The 16,885-nt window shown below is 43.9% G+C and overlaps 1 protein-coding gene across 2 annotated transcripts in view; it reads left to right on the top strand.

The window, feature by feature from the left end:
- The window catches only part of LOC139376894 (mitogen-activated protein kinase kinase kinase 4-like), a 79,650-nt gene that overhangs the window by 30,099 nt on the left and 32,666 nt on the right, over positions 1 to 16,885 (top strand). For both annotated transcript variants that reach the window (XM_071119883.1, XM_071119884.1), the window contains exons 2-7: positions 6,941 to 7,149; positions 11,208 to 11,797; positions 11,915 to 12,574; positions 13,093 to 13,614; positions 16,090 to 16,353; positions 16,630 to 16,782. In XM_071119883.1, coding sequence (XP_070975984.1) covers positions 6,941 to 7,149; positions 11,208 to 11,797; positions 11,915 to 12,574; positions 13,093 to 13,614; positions 16,090 to 16,353; positions 16,630 to 16,782 — 2,398 coding nt within the window. The remainder of the gene's footprint in view (positions 1 to 6,940; positions 7,150 to 11,207; positions 11,798 to 11,914; positions 12,575 to 13,092; positions 13,615 to 16,089; positions 16,354 to 16,629; positions 16,783 to 16,885) is intronic.

The following is a 16,885-nucleotide window of genomic DNA, read 5'->3' as shown; positions in this document are numbered from 1 at the left end:
CCGTAGGACTGCTGTGGAGACCAGTTAAGACTCTGCAGCAGGAGCTGGTTTAAGCACAGTGGTGGGAGTGTATAGCTGAGGCTCCATGGTAGGAGCCTCAGGTCCCACTACTAACTCAGCTGGAAGAAGATGGGGTGCTCCCTCAGGGTGAGCTCTGGTAGCTCCTCTGGCCCTGGAGAAAGCTGTAGCACCTCTGTGAGGGACTCCACAGCAGAGGTCGGATCTGAGATCGGTGCTAAGGTGGAAGGGCAAAGTATCTCAAGCATCTTCTGATATCTGGCATTGCTGAGCTGGTTGCACTGGTGCCGCAGAACCTCCGTTCTCCCCCTCCAATATCGCTTGCAGTTGTAAGAAGAAAGAACTGTGGAAGGACTGACTGAGATGGTCAGGTGCTAACTGACAGTGTCCATCAGGTAAGTACTAGCTAAAGTGGACTGTGGGAGCCATCAATCTTTCTAACTACTTCAATTAGCTCATCAATCTCGTCACACTGGCTGTGTAGACTCAGTGTGTCCGCTCTGGTTGTCACCATAGTTCCACGCTCCCGGTGATCTCTGGGGCAGGTTCGACGCTGATCCTGGTGGCGAGTTGGACCGGTGATGAGTCATTGAAGGGGTAGGCGGCCACTTTGGCTGGAGTATGTCACATCTCGATTTCTCAATAGAACCCTCTAGCAGCTCTCCCTCGTAGGAGTGGATGTGTGTGGTAGTCTGTGCCTTGACTCTTTGCCTTGGTAGTTGTAATCAGTGAGATATTGTGGCGGGTGATCCAGTCGGCGCAAACTTACCACATCTTCTCTGTTAACTGGCATCCTTGGGCTCTAGTACTCACTGTTGTATCCAGCTCGTAAGGACCATAAACAATAAGGGTAGGGTTGTAGAAGGAAAGGAACCATCAACCATCAAAGGACCATGAATGTAATAAGACACCTTTAGGTGTTGGCTTAATACTGGTAGCAACCACTACAGAATGTCTGGTCAGAACAAGGATGAGGCGGATGTTCAGCTTGAGACGGGTTTAATGGAAGATGTCCACATTCACACACATCTGACCACTCACTACAGCATAAGGCCTAGTCACATGGCAATAACCTACAAAGGCTAGGGAACTTATAAACATGCTGAACGTAGGTAAATGAACAGTACAAGAGTGTAGGTACATCTACATAACAAAGAGCATGAGGAATTTACACGAATAGAAATAGCCTAGCAGCACCACAAATGACTAAGGCTAAAACCGCTTACACCGCTAATAGGCATGCTAAAAACCAATGCATTCTGAATGAGAACCGCTAGCGGGAGTCCGAGCTAGCTAACAAGCTCAACATAAATGGTCATTATAAACAGCCATAGGCAATATTTAGTTATTTTTGCCTTGTTTACAGAGCTACGGCACTTACTTGTAGATGCACGCACGATCAAATTGACGGCAAAGGAAATGTCCACGAGATAAAAGGTAGCAGGAGGGAAGAGGGGGTTTATTAGACTTCTGCCCTGCCTTGCTAGGAGTCCTTCTGAACGTCCCGTAATAGAGGCTGCTGACTGCCTAACATATATTGACTGGTGTGACCTTTACTTATAATAAACTAAATTAGTTAGGACCTTCTGAATGGGGGCAGAGCTGCATGGCAAAAAACACCAGTAGAGCGTGCTAGAACAGCTGACTGAAGCTGTCCGTTCTAACACCCACAGTAACATAAATTAATGAAAATGCTATTGTTACAACAAAAAAATGTTTTGTGTTCTACTGTTACCTAAGACCTTCATAAACACAACCAAATTATTAATTTTGCAATGGCACACAGTGCTTTCGGAAACAATTCAGACACCCTTTTTCCAAATGTTGTTACGTTACTGCCTTAATCTACAATGGATACAATATTTGTATGTTTGGAACCACCAAGACTCTTCCTAGAGCTGGCCACCCGGCCAAACTGAACAATCGGGGAGAAGGTCCTTGGTCAGGGAGGTGACCAAGAACCCGATGATTGCTCTGACAGAGCTTGAGAGGATCTGCGGGGAAGAATGGGACAAACTCTCCAAATACATGTGCCAAGCTTGTAACGTTATACCCAAGAAGACTTGAGGCTGTAATTGCTGCCAAAGGTGATACTACAACAGTACTGTGTAATGGGTCTGAATACTTATGTAAAAATAATATTTGAGTTTTATTTTAAATTCATTTGCAAACATTTCTAAACCTGTTTTTGCTTTGTCATTATGGGGTATGGTGTAAATTGATGAGGGGAGAAAAAGCTATTTAATATATTTTTAGAATAAGCCTCTAACCTAACAAAATGTGGAAAAGGTGAAGGGTCTGAATTTACGAATGCACTGTAAATTAAATGTATTAATTACACTGTTATAATTTTGGAGTCAGAATGACTGCTCATTAGCTTGAAGGGGGGTCCCTCGAGGTTCAGCGGTGCTAGTGTTAGTGAAAAATCAGAGTCTCAGCGTAATACCTTTCCGGGGGAATGCCCTACAGTAAATGTAAACTAACACTTTATAGCCTCAAAACATTGTGAAAACTTTCATATCGTGGATGGTCAGTCCTTGCATCCATAGTTCTATGAAGTTGACTGGTTCCATTTCTCCAGCGCCATCCCACAGCCTTTTACTGAAACAGTGGTAGGGACTTTGCTTTGTTGTTTTAACTGTGGAGTGCCCTTTAACAGCATAGACTTGTAAGTATTGGCTGGAGAGAGTTTGTTTTCCCCGCATTGTTACATTTCACCATTTTTAAATCCATTTAGGAAAGTATCGAAGCAAAAGTGTGGAGAATTGGTATACATTCCTACTGGTGTATACAGGGCTACTATTTCCTCTGCTCGTGCTCAGCCAGAACAGTGATGTTCCTAGTAGTGAAATGTGAACTCTCGTAAACAATTGTCCTGGGTCTGCCTGGCGGCCCTCTTGGGGGGGGGAGGGGTTACAAAGCCCCCAGAAATCTGGTATTGTGCCCTATTACCTAATGTAGCAAATATGGTGCCATTCCATTACCTATGTAGTGCAATAATCATGTTTACCTTATATTAGTGAAAGACTGGCTGGGGAGTGGGGATGTGAACACTGAAAGCCCACCACAGCCCATTATCCTGTGTCTGTCTGGCCCTCTGGTCATACACAGCACTGCTATTGATACAGCAGAACTTCTACTGTTGGAGCCAGTGGCGGCTGCCACCCGGAAGGCTCCAGACCAGATAGGCGTCCTAGTCAAACCACTCATCAGTAAGATGTGCTTTGAACAGACAGTCAGTCACCTCTGCAGTTAAAGGGATAGCTAGACATTATGGCAATAAAAAATCTACTTACCCAGAGTAAGATGAACTCATGGATACCATTTGTAGGTCTCTGTGAGCAGTCTTTTTCCCCACCTTTTATTTAACCAGGTAAGCAAGTTGAGAACAAGTTTTATTCAACTGTGACCTGTCCAAGATAAAGCAAAGCAGTAGTTACACATGGAATAAACAAGCGTACAGTCAACACAATTGAGGAAAAAATAGTATATACAGTGTGTGCAAATGGCGTGAGAAGGTAAGGCAATAAATAGGCCATAGTAGCAAAGTAATTACAATTAAGCAGATTAACACTGGAGTGATAGATGAGCAGATGATGGTGTGTAAGTAGTGATACTGGTGTGGAAAGAGCAGCAAAGTAAATAAAAACAATATGGGGATGAGGTAGGTAGATTGGGTGGGCTATTTACAGATGGACTATGTACAGCTGCAGCGATCGGTTAGTTGCTCAGATTTCCCTCACTAACTTTAAACATCAGCTAAGTCTCCAGCTTCAGCGATTTGTTTTTTTGCAATTCGTTCAAGTCACTGGAAGGAAAGGTGGCCAAAGAGGTGTTGGCTTTGGGGATGACCAGTGAGATATACCTGCTGGAGCGCGTGCTACGGGTGGGTGTTACGTGATCAGTGAGCTGAGATAAGGCGGCGGTTTACCTAGCATAGACCTATAGATGACCTGGAGCCAGTGGGTCTGGCGAGCCGACTAGAGCATACAGGTCGCAGTGGTGGTTGGTATAAGGCGTTTTGGGAACAAAACGGATGGCACTGTGATAGACTACATCCAATTTGCTGAGTAGAGTATTGGAAGCTATTTTGTAGATGACATCGCCGAAGTCGAGGATCGGTAGGATAGTCAGTTTTACTAGGGTAAGTTTGGTGTGGCATGAGTGGAGGAGGCTTTGTTGCGAAATAGAAAGCCGATTTGATTTTGGATTGGAGATGTTTAATATGAGTCTGGAAGGAGAGTTTAGTCTAGCCAGACTAGGTATTTGTAGTTGTCCACATATTCGAAGTCAGAACCGTCCAGAATAGTGATGCTAGTCAGGTGGGCGGGTGCGGGCAGCAAACGTTTGAAAAGCATGCATTTGGTTTTACTTGCATTTAAGAGCAATTAGAGGCCATGGAAGGAGAGTTGTATGGCATTGAAGCTCACCTGGAGGGTAGTTAACAGTGTCCGAAGAAGGGCCAGAAGTATACAGAATGGTGTCCTCTCCTCTACGGTGGATCAGAGAATCCCCAGCAGCAAGAGCGCCATTAATGTATACAGAGAAAAGAGTCGGCCCGAGAATTGAACCCTGTGGCACCCCCATAGACTGCCAAATGTCTGGACAACAGGCCCTCTGATTTGACACAGCTGGAAGGAAGTTGATGGTAGTTAAGTGAACCATTGCTAACTCTTAAAGCATTAGCATGTTTCAGTTCGGCCAGCGCCTAGCCGAACCAAACAATTGTCGCATACTCCCTTGAATGACCTTTGCTTGAGAAATTAGGGGAAAAAAGCTGCAACTGTACTGTTTGTCCATTTTTGAGATGCCGTAGCCAGAATAGAATTCAGAATCAGAATTTATCCACTATAACTCAAGAAATCTGTCACAATATATGCACACACTCTACCCAACTGTTTTGGCATGGAAGCATGCCTTTAGGGGATGTGCTTGTCTCCTTTCATGAACGATTCGATACTTCTAGATTAGGGAGGCACCGAAATGACATTTTTGGCTGATACCGATATCATTGCCAGTTAAATGTAATCAAAACCTATTTATTTCACTCACTTGCTGTTCTGTTTCGTTGTTAATTTGTTCAGTCTCAACCAGGATTTCATCATACATGTCAAGCAGCGAAGTTTCAGCTCGGTCTGTCCGTGGGCCTCTTCTCCTCGGTGCCCACTGTCACTGTGTCAGTGTCCAGCTGTATCTGTAACATTTCATATAAACACTGTTTCTTGTCTGCAACGAAGTAGCGGCCCTTTGTAACTAGCATTGAGCATGATGGCGACAGAGGCTCAAAGTGCCACCAAATCACTTGTTTCACAGCCTCCAGTAGATTACTTTACCAAGTTAACCTGACGGTCTGTGTTGTTGAGCAGGCGTTTCAATGCCATGAAAGTGTATCACGTCTGCTACAGACGCAGTTGAGCTTATTTCTCGAGTCAGTTGTTTTGAATGGAGCGAGGAGTGTTCATATTTCAAACGTGTTCTGAAATGCCATTGAAATGGCAGCAGCAGTATGAGAACCAGCACATTCTTGAGCGTGCAATACGGCTTTCCTCAGTACGAAATCCTCAACCCACTGTGCTGTCAGACTCTATGCTCATGGGGCTGACATCGCTGGTCTAAATGTCAGTCGTGAAGCTAATAGCAGTGACACCCATAGCAAAGTAGCTCATGGATGTGAGTTTCAAAATGACTGTGTTACTCCGGAACGACAACATCTGAAAAATGGCGCCTACTTGGTAGTGTGAACCGGTGCACAACCAGTCCGCGAAAGCCAACATCATCCACGACAGATAACGGTTGATTGTCAAGGGCAATGAATTCCATTATCTTGGCGTTTTTAATGGATTTCACCTTTTTGAGTTGTCTTGCTGAAATGTTCTTACTCGTTCAAATGACTGCTCGATCCACACAGCAGACATTGTGGGCTGGGTTTGGAATGCTGTGTTGCAAGTGTAGCGCTATATATTTGTTTTGTGACATTACATCATGTACCTACGTTTATATAGGTATGCACGTCAGTTTTGACATCAGTTTTGCCCATCGGCGTTAAACTAGACATTGGGCCAATGCCGATGTTGGCATTTTTAGAAAATTTCAGCCGAATCCGATATGTTCACCGATATATCGTGCACCCCTAGTCTAGATGCATGGCATATGATACATTTTAGTTTAAAATGTTTTGCTGCGATTTGGTTTAACTAGGAGAACAAATTGATGCAATGCAATATTGTTGTTTTTTGCATGAACTCAACATTTTAAATATCTGCTGCTGATTGGTGCTCATGAGCTGGACATCTGAGCTGGAGATGTCTGAGATTACTTCTCTAAGTTGAGCCAGTTAATATATTGCAGTTTTGGATTTTACCCCTGTCTCGAAAGCGAATGGTCTACGAAAGCAAATGGTTTAGACTGTTTGGAATTTTATGGAGAGATTCTACCACTCCTACCAATGAATGTGAAATTAATGCTGTCCTTTATGAAATTACCCTGTTCATGTAAAAATGACCAAATACACTGACTGTTTAAAGCAGAACTAACAAAACTATTTCTTACGGTGACCCTGAACCCTTATCAGTAGTTGGATCTGAGTTGGCTACTCTGTTTAAACCATTTTATAGAGCACATTTGGTAACAATGACCCAGGAAAATACATTCGTCACTCTACCAATAAAGCCTATTATTTGACATTGCAAAAGCCATTTTACAAGCATCTGAATGCTGATGGTCCCAGATGTACGAATAGCCTATTAGAATAACAGGGAAAGGCCTACCGCTCGTTGGCATGACCACCTTTTATCTCCCGCATATGTTTTCAGATTCTTTTCATTCACCACACCCCTCATCTCCACAGGATGTTTTTCATTGCAGATACTAGATTAGTTTCCATAGAATCCACACTAAACATAACCCTACTCTTTTCCCACAGGCAGGTCAATCCCTCAAAAGATGGTTCGGCGCATCAGAGCTGCGAGGTGGAAGACTTTTGGTATGAGCCCAGCGAGGAAGAGGAAGCTCTGTACGGCACATCACCCCCCTACACTTCCCGGCAGATGAAACGCATGTCGGGGAAACACCAGAAGAACAGCCAGGCCAGGTCGGCTGGACGCTCCCCCGTCGGACACTCTCCTAACAAGAGTAAGTTGGGGGGATAAGATGAAGGTAGTGGTCACAGAGTCCGGAGTAGAGGGGACAGGGGTATCGTGTGATAAACATGTTAGGTAAACACATTGTTTGCAGATAAACGTGACAGATGAACATTAACCCAATCTACCCGTTAAGGACAACTTATACCCTACGTAGACGGACCCTGAAGAGTGCAGTGTTTTTGTCACAAAAGAAGTGGGTCCTTGTAGTGCGTTCCAACATTCGACATACTCCTGTGCCACATGAAAATTGTAACGCGCTGTATTATTCCTTGAGTAGCTGTGGGGGCATTGTTTTTTGGCAATGAAGCTTGCTTGGTTCCTTGATCTATAGGCTATGCATCAAAGTAGCCTCTTGCATTGATAAGCAAATATAATATCAGCTACTATTCAAATAACAATGTAACTTCATTAGAATAACTAGTGATTCCAGGCTATTTGTAAAAAACCACTGCGAGATGTGCTTCTTCTCCGCGCCCAAAACATCATATTCTACTTTTAGCTGATATGGTAACTAATACATTCAAGCAGCATATTAAACTGGGATAATGTTGTAGATTACACTGGCAAGTAAAAATACTATATTTACCAGGGCATATTATTTACAGTTGAAGTTGGAAGTTTACATACACCTTAACCAAATACATTTACCTCAGTTTTTCACAATTCCTGACATTTAATCCTAGTAAAAATGCTCCGTTTTAGGTCAGTTAGGATCACCACTTTATTTTAAGAATTTGAAATTTCAGAATAATAGTTGTGATTGATTTCAGCAATTATTTCTTTCATCACATTCCCAGTGGGTCAGAAGTTTACATACACTCAATTAGTATTTGGTAGCGTTGCCTTTAAATTGTTTAACTTGCGTCAAATGTTTCGGGTTACTTTCCACAAGCTTCCCATTGCTCCTGACCGAACTGGTGTAACTGAGTCAGGTTTATAGGCCTCCTTGCTCTCACCTGCTTTTTCAGTTCTGCCTACACATTTTCTATAGAATTGAGGTCAGGGCTTTGTGATGGCCACTCGAATACCTTGACTTTGTTGTTCTTAATCGATTTGGCCACAACTTTGGCAGTATGCTTGAGGTCATTGTCCATTTGGAAGACCCATTTGCGACTAAAATTTAACTTCCTGGCTGACTGATGTCTTGAGATGTTGCTTCAATATATCCACATCATTTTGCCATTTATTTTGTGAAGTGCACCAGTCCCTCCTGCAGCAAAGCACCCCCACAACATGATGCTGTCACCCCCGTGCTTCACGGTTGGGATGGTGTTCTTCGGGTTGCAAGCCTCCCCTTTCTCCTCCAAACATAACGATGGTCATTATGGCCAAACAGTTCGATTTTTGTTTCATCAGACCAGAGGAAATTTCTCCAAAAAGTACAATCTTTGTCCCCATGTGCAGTTGCAACCCGAAGTCTGGATTATTTATTTTTTTATGGTGGCTTCGCAGCTTTTCAGGTTATGTTGATATAGGACTCGTTTTACTGTGGATATAGATACTTTTGTACCCATTTCCTCCAGCATCTTCACAAGGTCCTTTGCTGCTGTTCTGGGATTGATTTGCACTTTTCACACCAAAGTAAGTTAATCTCTAGGAGACAGAACTCGTCTCCTTCCTGGGCGGTATGACGGCTGTGGTCACATGGTGATTATACTTGTGTACTATTTATTGTAAAGTGGTACCTTCAGGCGTTTGGAAATTGCTCCCAAGGATGAACCAGACTTTTGGAGGTCTATATTTTTTTTTCTGAGGTCTTGGCTGATTTATTTTGATTTTCCCATGTCAAGCAAAGAGTCACTGAGTTTGAAGGTAGGCCTTGAAATACATCCACAGGTACACTTCCAATTGACTCAAATTATGACAATTAGCCTATCAGAAGCTTCTAAAGCCATGACATCATCTGAAATGTTACAAGCTGTTTAAAGGCAGTCAATTTAGTGTATGTAAACTTCTGACCCACTGGAATTGTGATACTGTGAAATAATCTGTCTGTAAACATTTGTTGGAAAATGTGTCATCCACTAAGTAATGTCCTAACCGACTTGCCAAAACTATAGTTTGTTAATTAACAAGAAATTTGTGGAGTGGTTGAAAAACTAGTTTAATGACTCCAACCTAAGTATATGTGAACTTCCGACTTCAACTGTAATTATATATCTGCTTATTTCACATGGGGAGATGTGGGAAGCTATTTTTAGTCCGATAGCTAGCTAGCAAGCCAACTGGCAGGCACAGAACGAGGTAATGTAAAACAAACCTTAACTTTCATTACATGTAGCTATTTTTCAAATATGCAATTGGTTTTCATTGAAATTAGCTAACAGTGGTGATGTTTTAAATGTGATTCTTCTTTGCTTTACCAAATGGAAGACAACAAGAAGGAAATCACTGCATCGGCCCCTTGTGTATGTTGCTATTTGAGGGTCTAGAAACATATGGACCGGTGAGGGTATCATGTTACAAAAGGTGCGCGTTGCTCCAAAAAAAAATCTCAATCAACCCTAAAGCATGCACAAAGATATAAATACGTTAATTTAACTCTAAATAATATTTGTTGGTGTGTAATGAGGAGCGACCATATGCTGCACTTGATACATTTATGAAATTGCTTATTCCACTTACTAATAAGAAAATGACCGTATAAACGATTATATAAACATTATATAAAGAATGCTAGTAAAAAGCTTAAATAAAAATTTTAGCAAAAAAGCAAACTCGGTTCCATCATTCATTGAACCAGATGGCTCATTCATCACAAAACCCACTGATATTGCCAACTACTTTTTTATTTTTATTGTAAATTAACACTGACTGTACACATTGAAGTATATCTGAACAAATTATGAAAGACATCCACTAATTTTGTAGAGGTGATTTAAAAAATAAAAAAAATGTATTATCTACAATGACAAGTCACCGGGGTCTGACCACTTGGATGGAAAATGACAGAGGATAATAGCGGACAATATTGCCACTCCTATTTGCCTTACCTTCAGTCTAAGCCTACTAGAAGGTGTGTGCCCTCAGGCCTGGAGGGAAGCAAAAGTCATTCCCCTACCTAAGAATAGTCAAGCCCCCTTTACTGGCTCAAATAGCCAACCAATCAGCCTGCTACCAACCCTTTTAGTAAGCTTTTGAGGAAAATGTGTGGGTTGACCAGATACATTTGCTATTTTACTGTATACAAATTGACAAGACTTTCAGCATGCTTCTAGGGAAGGACATTCATCAAGCACAGCACTTACACAAATGACTGATTGGCTGTGAGAAATTGATGATACGATTGTAGGAGCTGTTTTTGTTAGACTTCAGTGTGGCTTTTGACATCAATCATAGTCTGCTGCTGGAAAAATAAATGTGGACAAATAAATAATGGAAGCATCCAATTAGAATCAGGAATTCCCCAGGGCAGCTGTCTAGGCCCTTTAAAAAAAAAACATTTATAATTTTTTTTAAATAATATTTACTAATGACACGCCAATGGCCTTGAATAAAGCCAGTGTGTATGCTTAGGACTCAACACTATACACGTCAGCTATTAAAATCACCGGGACGGTTAACACAGCTGCGGTTTCAGAATGGGTGGCAAGATATGTTAGTCCTAAATACTTCTAACTAAAAGCATTGGGCGGAAGGTAGCTTAGTGGTTAGTGCTGGGTTAGTGTTACTTGTTTTTGTAAAAAGTGTTGACATGCTGAATGCGCAGAGGTGTCTGTTTTTAAACAAGTAGCACACAGCTCGGACACCCATGCATACCCCATAAGACATGCCACCAGAGGTCTCTTCACAATCCCCAAGTCAAGAACAGACATTGGGAAGCGCACAGTAATATGTAGAACCATGGCTACATGGAACTAACTCTATTCCTTGGCAGCAGCTAATGTGGATCCTTAATACATACAAATACAAACCACCATAGTGGCTGGTGTTTGGAATGAGCAAGTAGCAGTGAGTAAAGTCACCACAGCATGTATATTTTCTTGGGGGGTAAAGGTTCTGTTATTGGTTAGAATAAGTATAGATTTTTCTCTTTCTGTATCTCAGTAGACAATCAGCCAGCCCCCTCCAGTCCATCCCAGCCCCAGAGAGAGAGTGAGCCTAACCCCTACAGGCCTAGAGAGGGGGCTGAGCGAGACCGAGAGAAGGACCCCCCAGAGGCTGAGCAACATAACTACAAGTTGAGTAAGAAACAGACCGACCCTTCTGAGGGGATCCAAATAAACGTAAACAAAGCAACCGAGGAGCACCAACACAACTATAAGCAGGGTAAAAGACAACGCACCACCCTGCGTTCCAGCGAGAGAGACCATAAGAAGACCTTTGAAGGTTCCTTCATGCTGGACCCGCTCTCCAAGACCTCCAGCCCCTTTGGTGGAGGCTCAGCCCTGAACATGGACCCCAGGAAACCCTACCTATCGCTGGGATGCGGCAGCAGCAAGCTCCCTGTCACTATCCCCCACCCCATGGCCCACCGCACCCACCGCCAGACCTCAAGGACAGACTGCCCTGCAGATAGACTCAAGTTCTTTGAGACGCTGAGGTTGTTATTGAAGCTGACTTCCATGTCGTCCAAGAAGAAGGAGAAGGAGCAGCGAGGTCTGGAGAACTCAGCCTTCATGGGCCAGAACAATGAGGTAGCTATGGATTGACTTATGAATTGATTATTAATGCTATCTTCTGGTGATGTATATCGTGTATTGCGCTTTTATGTGTCCTGACTCTCGCTCTCATCCCTTCTTCCATCTCTCCAGGTGGTGTGGCTGGAGCTCCAGGCGTGGCACGCGAGACGCTCTGTCAACGACCAGGATCTGTTCCTGTTCACGGCTCGACAAGCAATCCCAGACATCATCAACAAGGTGCTCCACTTTAAGGTCAATTACCACAGCCTGAGCCCCAGCACCGTGGGCCTGGGACAACTGACCCTGGGGGTGTGTGTAGGACGACCAGGTATGGTTGGATCAGGGGCATCTCCCGGCCAGGGAGCCCAGAGGACACTAGTGTTAACAGAGCCTTGCTGTGGCGGCCCAGACCAGGGTCCCAAACAGAGGTCTCCAACCCAGGCCTCAGAGACTGTTTCTGGGGAGGAGAGGGATTTTAACCAGCCTGCTGCTGTTGGAGCCCCAGAGACGAACCAGAATCACTTTGCTTCAGTTGACCCATGGGGCTTCAGCGCCTGCCCCTCCTCGGCAGTAGACGCAGCGGCGCCCCTGGGCTCCGGGGCGGGGTGCAGGGAGCACCTCCAGCGCCAGCGGCTGGCCTTCGAGCAGGTCAAACGGGTGATGGAGCTGCTGGAGTCAGTAGAGGCTTTGTACCCGTCCCTGCAGACCCTCCAGAAGGACTATGAGAAGTACGCGGCCAGGGACTTCCAGGGCAGGGTGCAGGCACTCTGTCTCTGGCTCAACATCACACAGGTAGGGACCGGATTGATTGACTGAGGTTTTACACGCGTTCACAATAACAGGAGAGGGGCGGTAAAGTGACAGAATGCATAGAAAAGCGCAGTAAGCACTCACAGTAAGCTTTATAAATATAGCACTTTGGGGTCAGCAAAAAAGCTGACATTTACCTTTTTTTGTGACAACCGCTGATGTCAAAAGAGCTTAAGAAGTACATTCAAAGAAATAACTAAAAATGTAATAACTTAAATAATTAAGGTTGCACATTTTGGGGAATATTCAGAGGTGGAAACTTTTTAAATTTCCCGGAAAGTTTCCAACCCTTTGCAACCCTAGTAGAGAGCCAATACATGGAGAAATTATGTCCTCTAACTAGAAAAACAATGAACTATTTTCTGTGTTCCTGGCTTGCTTAGTTGGTAGTACACTGTGTTTGCAACACTAGGATCCTGCTGGGCCAACCAATACGAAAATGTAAGTCGCTTTGTATGAAAGCATCTACAAAATGGCATATGTATTATATTTTCACTTAGGATCTGAACCAGAAACTTCGTGTTATGGCGACTGTCCTCGGCCTCAGGGACCTTTCCCGTATCGGCTGGCCCGTCTTCGAGATCCCCTCGCCACGCTGTTCCCGTGGCAACGACGAGGAAGACGAGGATGAAGAAGACGAGGAGAATGACTCCACGGCAACCTTCACTGCCGGTGACAGCGACGGAGAGGACAGGGACCTAGTGGGGGAGGAGGGGGAATCTGGTGAGCCCAGAGGGGGTGAAACGACAACTGAGCCGGGAGAAGATGAACTCTCCCCCTGTTTGACTCCTAAATTTGCCCAGTTACTACTATCTGAGGATGGGACAGGGACTATGGAGGTGGTATCGGGGGGCACAGGGACAGGAGGGATGAACTGCCCTACAGCCATCTTCAGACCATTCGTAGATAAGGCCTTGAAACAGATGGGGCTGAGGAAACTGATTCTGAGACTACACAAGCTGATGGACCCCTCCCTCCAGAGGTCCCGGGCAGCCCTGCTCAGCCACACGCCTGCACAGGAGGTAAGAGAGTGCTGTCATATGGTTTTATATAGGAGAAATGTCTTTGAGCAGGTGATGTATTTCAAATGATAAAAAGGAAATTAGAGGGAGAGACTCTGCGCATTGTCATATGTTCCTATGTCCGTATTTCTCAAACTGTCCTGTTGACCCCAATGGGTGCACGTTTTGCCCTAGCACTGCACAGCTGACTCAAATAACAGACTTTCAAAAAATCTGCAAAAATCTTTCATCTGCATTTTATATTGAAAGTCGTGTTTTTTTTTGCTTCAATAGAACGATCAGGGATCTGCACAATTGTAGTTTTCTTTCACAGAAAATACCTTGGTGCGTCACATTCAGCAGAAAACATCCGATGACAACAGAAATGCAACGCTATTCGGCTAGCAGCCACAAGTAAATGAGCTTAGAATGAAAAAGCAAGGTCTTTTTTGCAGAAACGGCCATCCTATGTCTGTTTATCATAGAAAGAATGTAGCCAGCTACATTTCCTGATGTTTTGCTTGAAGTTAATATTTTATTTTACCAGAGAACTAGGCTGGCCACACTGAGAAGTACAGGAGAAACGTAGCTACACATCAGTCAGAGCTCTGTCTGCTGATAGAATGCCTGTTCATGAATTCTCATCTGAGTGGAGAAGTGCAACTGAAGCACAGAATTAGTCTGATGCTGAGCAGAAATTACAATGAGAAGCATTTTAAATCTGCGTATCTACAAGATATTTCTTATGTGTTGTCTTTTTTTTTGTTGTGAAAAATGCAGAATTACTTTTTGACATGACAAACGCTGTCCTATGTGGTTAATTGTTGACATGACAACTTCCACTATGTTTTGAGATCCGAAGAAGACCTGAGTGGTCGAAAGGTTGTCATAAATTCACATGAGAGCTTAGATTGCTGTGTGTCTAGTCTCTCTCATTTGTCCAATATATGGCAGGGGTTTTCAAACCACTCCGCTGAGTCCACAGCCATTCCATGTATTTGATCTATTCCAGAGCTAGCACACTTGAATCATCTTAACAAATCATCAAGCCCTTGATAAGGTGAATCATCTTAACAAATCATCAAGCCCTTGATAAGGTGAATCATCTTAACAAATCATCAAGCCCTTGATAAGGTGAATCATCTTAACAAATCATCAAGCCCTTGATAAGGTGAATCATCTTAACAAATCATCAAGCCCTTGATAAGGTGAATCATCTTAACAAATCATCAAGCCCTTGATAAGGTGAATCATGTTAGCTAGTTAAAGGCTACAACAATATTGTGATATGTCTGGGGGTCCCCTTGCAGAGGTTTGAAAACCCCTTTCACATTCATGCCCAACCAAACCATACAGTGCAGGCTCAGAGATGTTGTTTTCACTGTCTTTTCCATCCCAGTTCCAGCAACTATGGTGGATGCATAACTAGTCCACCTTGTTCAGCTTAGCTTGCCCTGGCTCTGTTTTTGGATATTGTGTTCGCAGAGCTGCACTGTGGTTATTGTGAGGTTGCGAAATGAGAGGGAAGTGCTTGTACTTGATACATGTTATGCACCTTGAAAATAACCATGGTTAATTGGATTGTACAGGCCTATATGCATTTTAATCATGAATCCCTGGTGGATTTTTAATTGGGCTTAATGGAGCTTGTTCATGTTTGCTTTCTGTCGAGTTGAAAGCTAGACACGTTTTGGCAAAGCAAATATGAATGAAAATCATTATATTTTTTTCTTCACAAATGAACCTCATTCACATATAATTAGTTCAATTGATTTCCAACTAAGCAGCCACTGTACTGCAGGGTGCTTTGCTGATAATGTGCCATTTCAGAGCCCAACTGACTAGTCCATGTGTTAGACTATCTCAGTGCTCTCTCAGCTGTGGTCATGTGTAGAGACCCAGTGTGCACACACAACCACCCATATACATACAGGATGGCTGAGTCACCATCCCTGGGGCCCCTCTTCCCCTCGCTGAGGTTGTCATTTATCTGTGAAACCAACATCAGTGTGCTGGCTGAAAAAAAAACGTTCACCGCATACTCAACTTGTAAACAGAAAGATATTTAGCTAGGAATCTACACTGCTCTTTTCAGGAATATTTTGACTTTTTACCTCACAGATGACCAGTTGAATTGACCAGTTAACCAGTTTAATACTGAAGCAGAAGTTTTGAAAACTCTGCATTACACTATCCTCACCTTTCTCAGCCCTCTGTAGTTTGCCGACATGCTAACCTGTCTGTGTATTCTGTGTTAGTTTTTTTGTGTTGTATGTTCGTCTTCCCAGCTAGTTCACTGACTTCCCAGACCACATGCTGTACAGTGACTACCTACTGGAGCTGTCCCTCTCATGCTTTAGTTTAGACATGCTAACATGTCTGTGTCTGTTTCTCTAGTTCACGGACTTCCCAGACCCCATGCTGTTCAGTGACTACCTACTGGAGCTGTCCCTCTCACGTTTTAGTTTAGACATGCTAACATGTCTGTTTCTCTAGTTCACGGACTTCCCAGACCCCATGCTGTACAGTGACTACCTACCGGAGCTGTCCCGCCACCTGTCCTCCTGCAGCACTCCCGGGGGCCCAGAGCTGGGGGCGGACCAAGTTTCCTGGGAGGAGCTGTTGGACATGGATCTGCCCTCATTCCGACCTGCCTTCCTGGTCCTGTGCCGCGTCCTGCTGAACGTGATACACGAGTGCCTTAAGCTGAGACTGGAACAGAGGCCTGCAGGGGAGCCATCACTGCTCAGCATCAAACAGGTCAGCAGGCACACTTTCTCTGTTTCTCCCACTCTGCCTTGCTCATTCTAAATAGGAGAGGTGAATAGTGATGATCATCTCTATTGCCTGATTCACACTGTAGGGCTGACCTGAACTGCACTGCGCTGGCCCAGATATGTTCTTTTCACATTGTCCTTTAAAGCACAGTGGTGGCTGCATAACCAGTCCAGCCTAGTACAGCTCGGTTTGGCTCAGTAAGGTAGGCTACATGTCAGTTGATGCCCATGCTAACCTCTGTTTCCATCTGTCCTGTAGTTGGTGCGTGAATGTAAGGAGGTGTTGAAAGGTGGTCTCCTGATGAAGCAGTATTACCAGTACATGCTGAGGGGGGTGGTCACAGACCCCCAGGGACTCCAGACCAATGCCAACATAGACGAATTCGAGGAGGACCTCCACAAAATGCTGGTGGTAAGACAGACCTACTGAGTCAGGATTAGGGTTGCAAAATTCCTCTTTCCACAAAAGTTATAAGTGAGTCATACATGCTTATGACAGGTCTCAAATGCATTAT

The sequence above is a fragment of the Oncorhynchus clarkii genome, chromosome 20 (genome assembly GCF_045791955.1).
Source record: "Oncorhynchus clarkii lewisi isolate Uvic-CL-2024 chromosome 20, UVic_Ocla_1.0, whole genome shotgun sequence".
Classification (NCBI taxonomy): domain Eukaryota; kingdom Metazoa; phylum Chordata; class Actinopteri; order Salmoniformes; family Salmonidae; genus Oncorhynchus; species Oncorhynchus clarkii.
The sequence above is the reverse complement of the archived record's forward strand: the minus strand, read 5'-3'. Positions and strand labels throughout refer to the sequence as shown.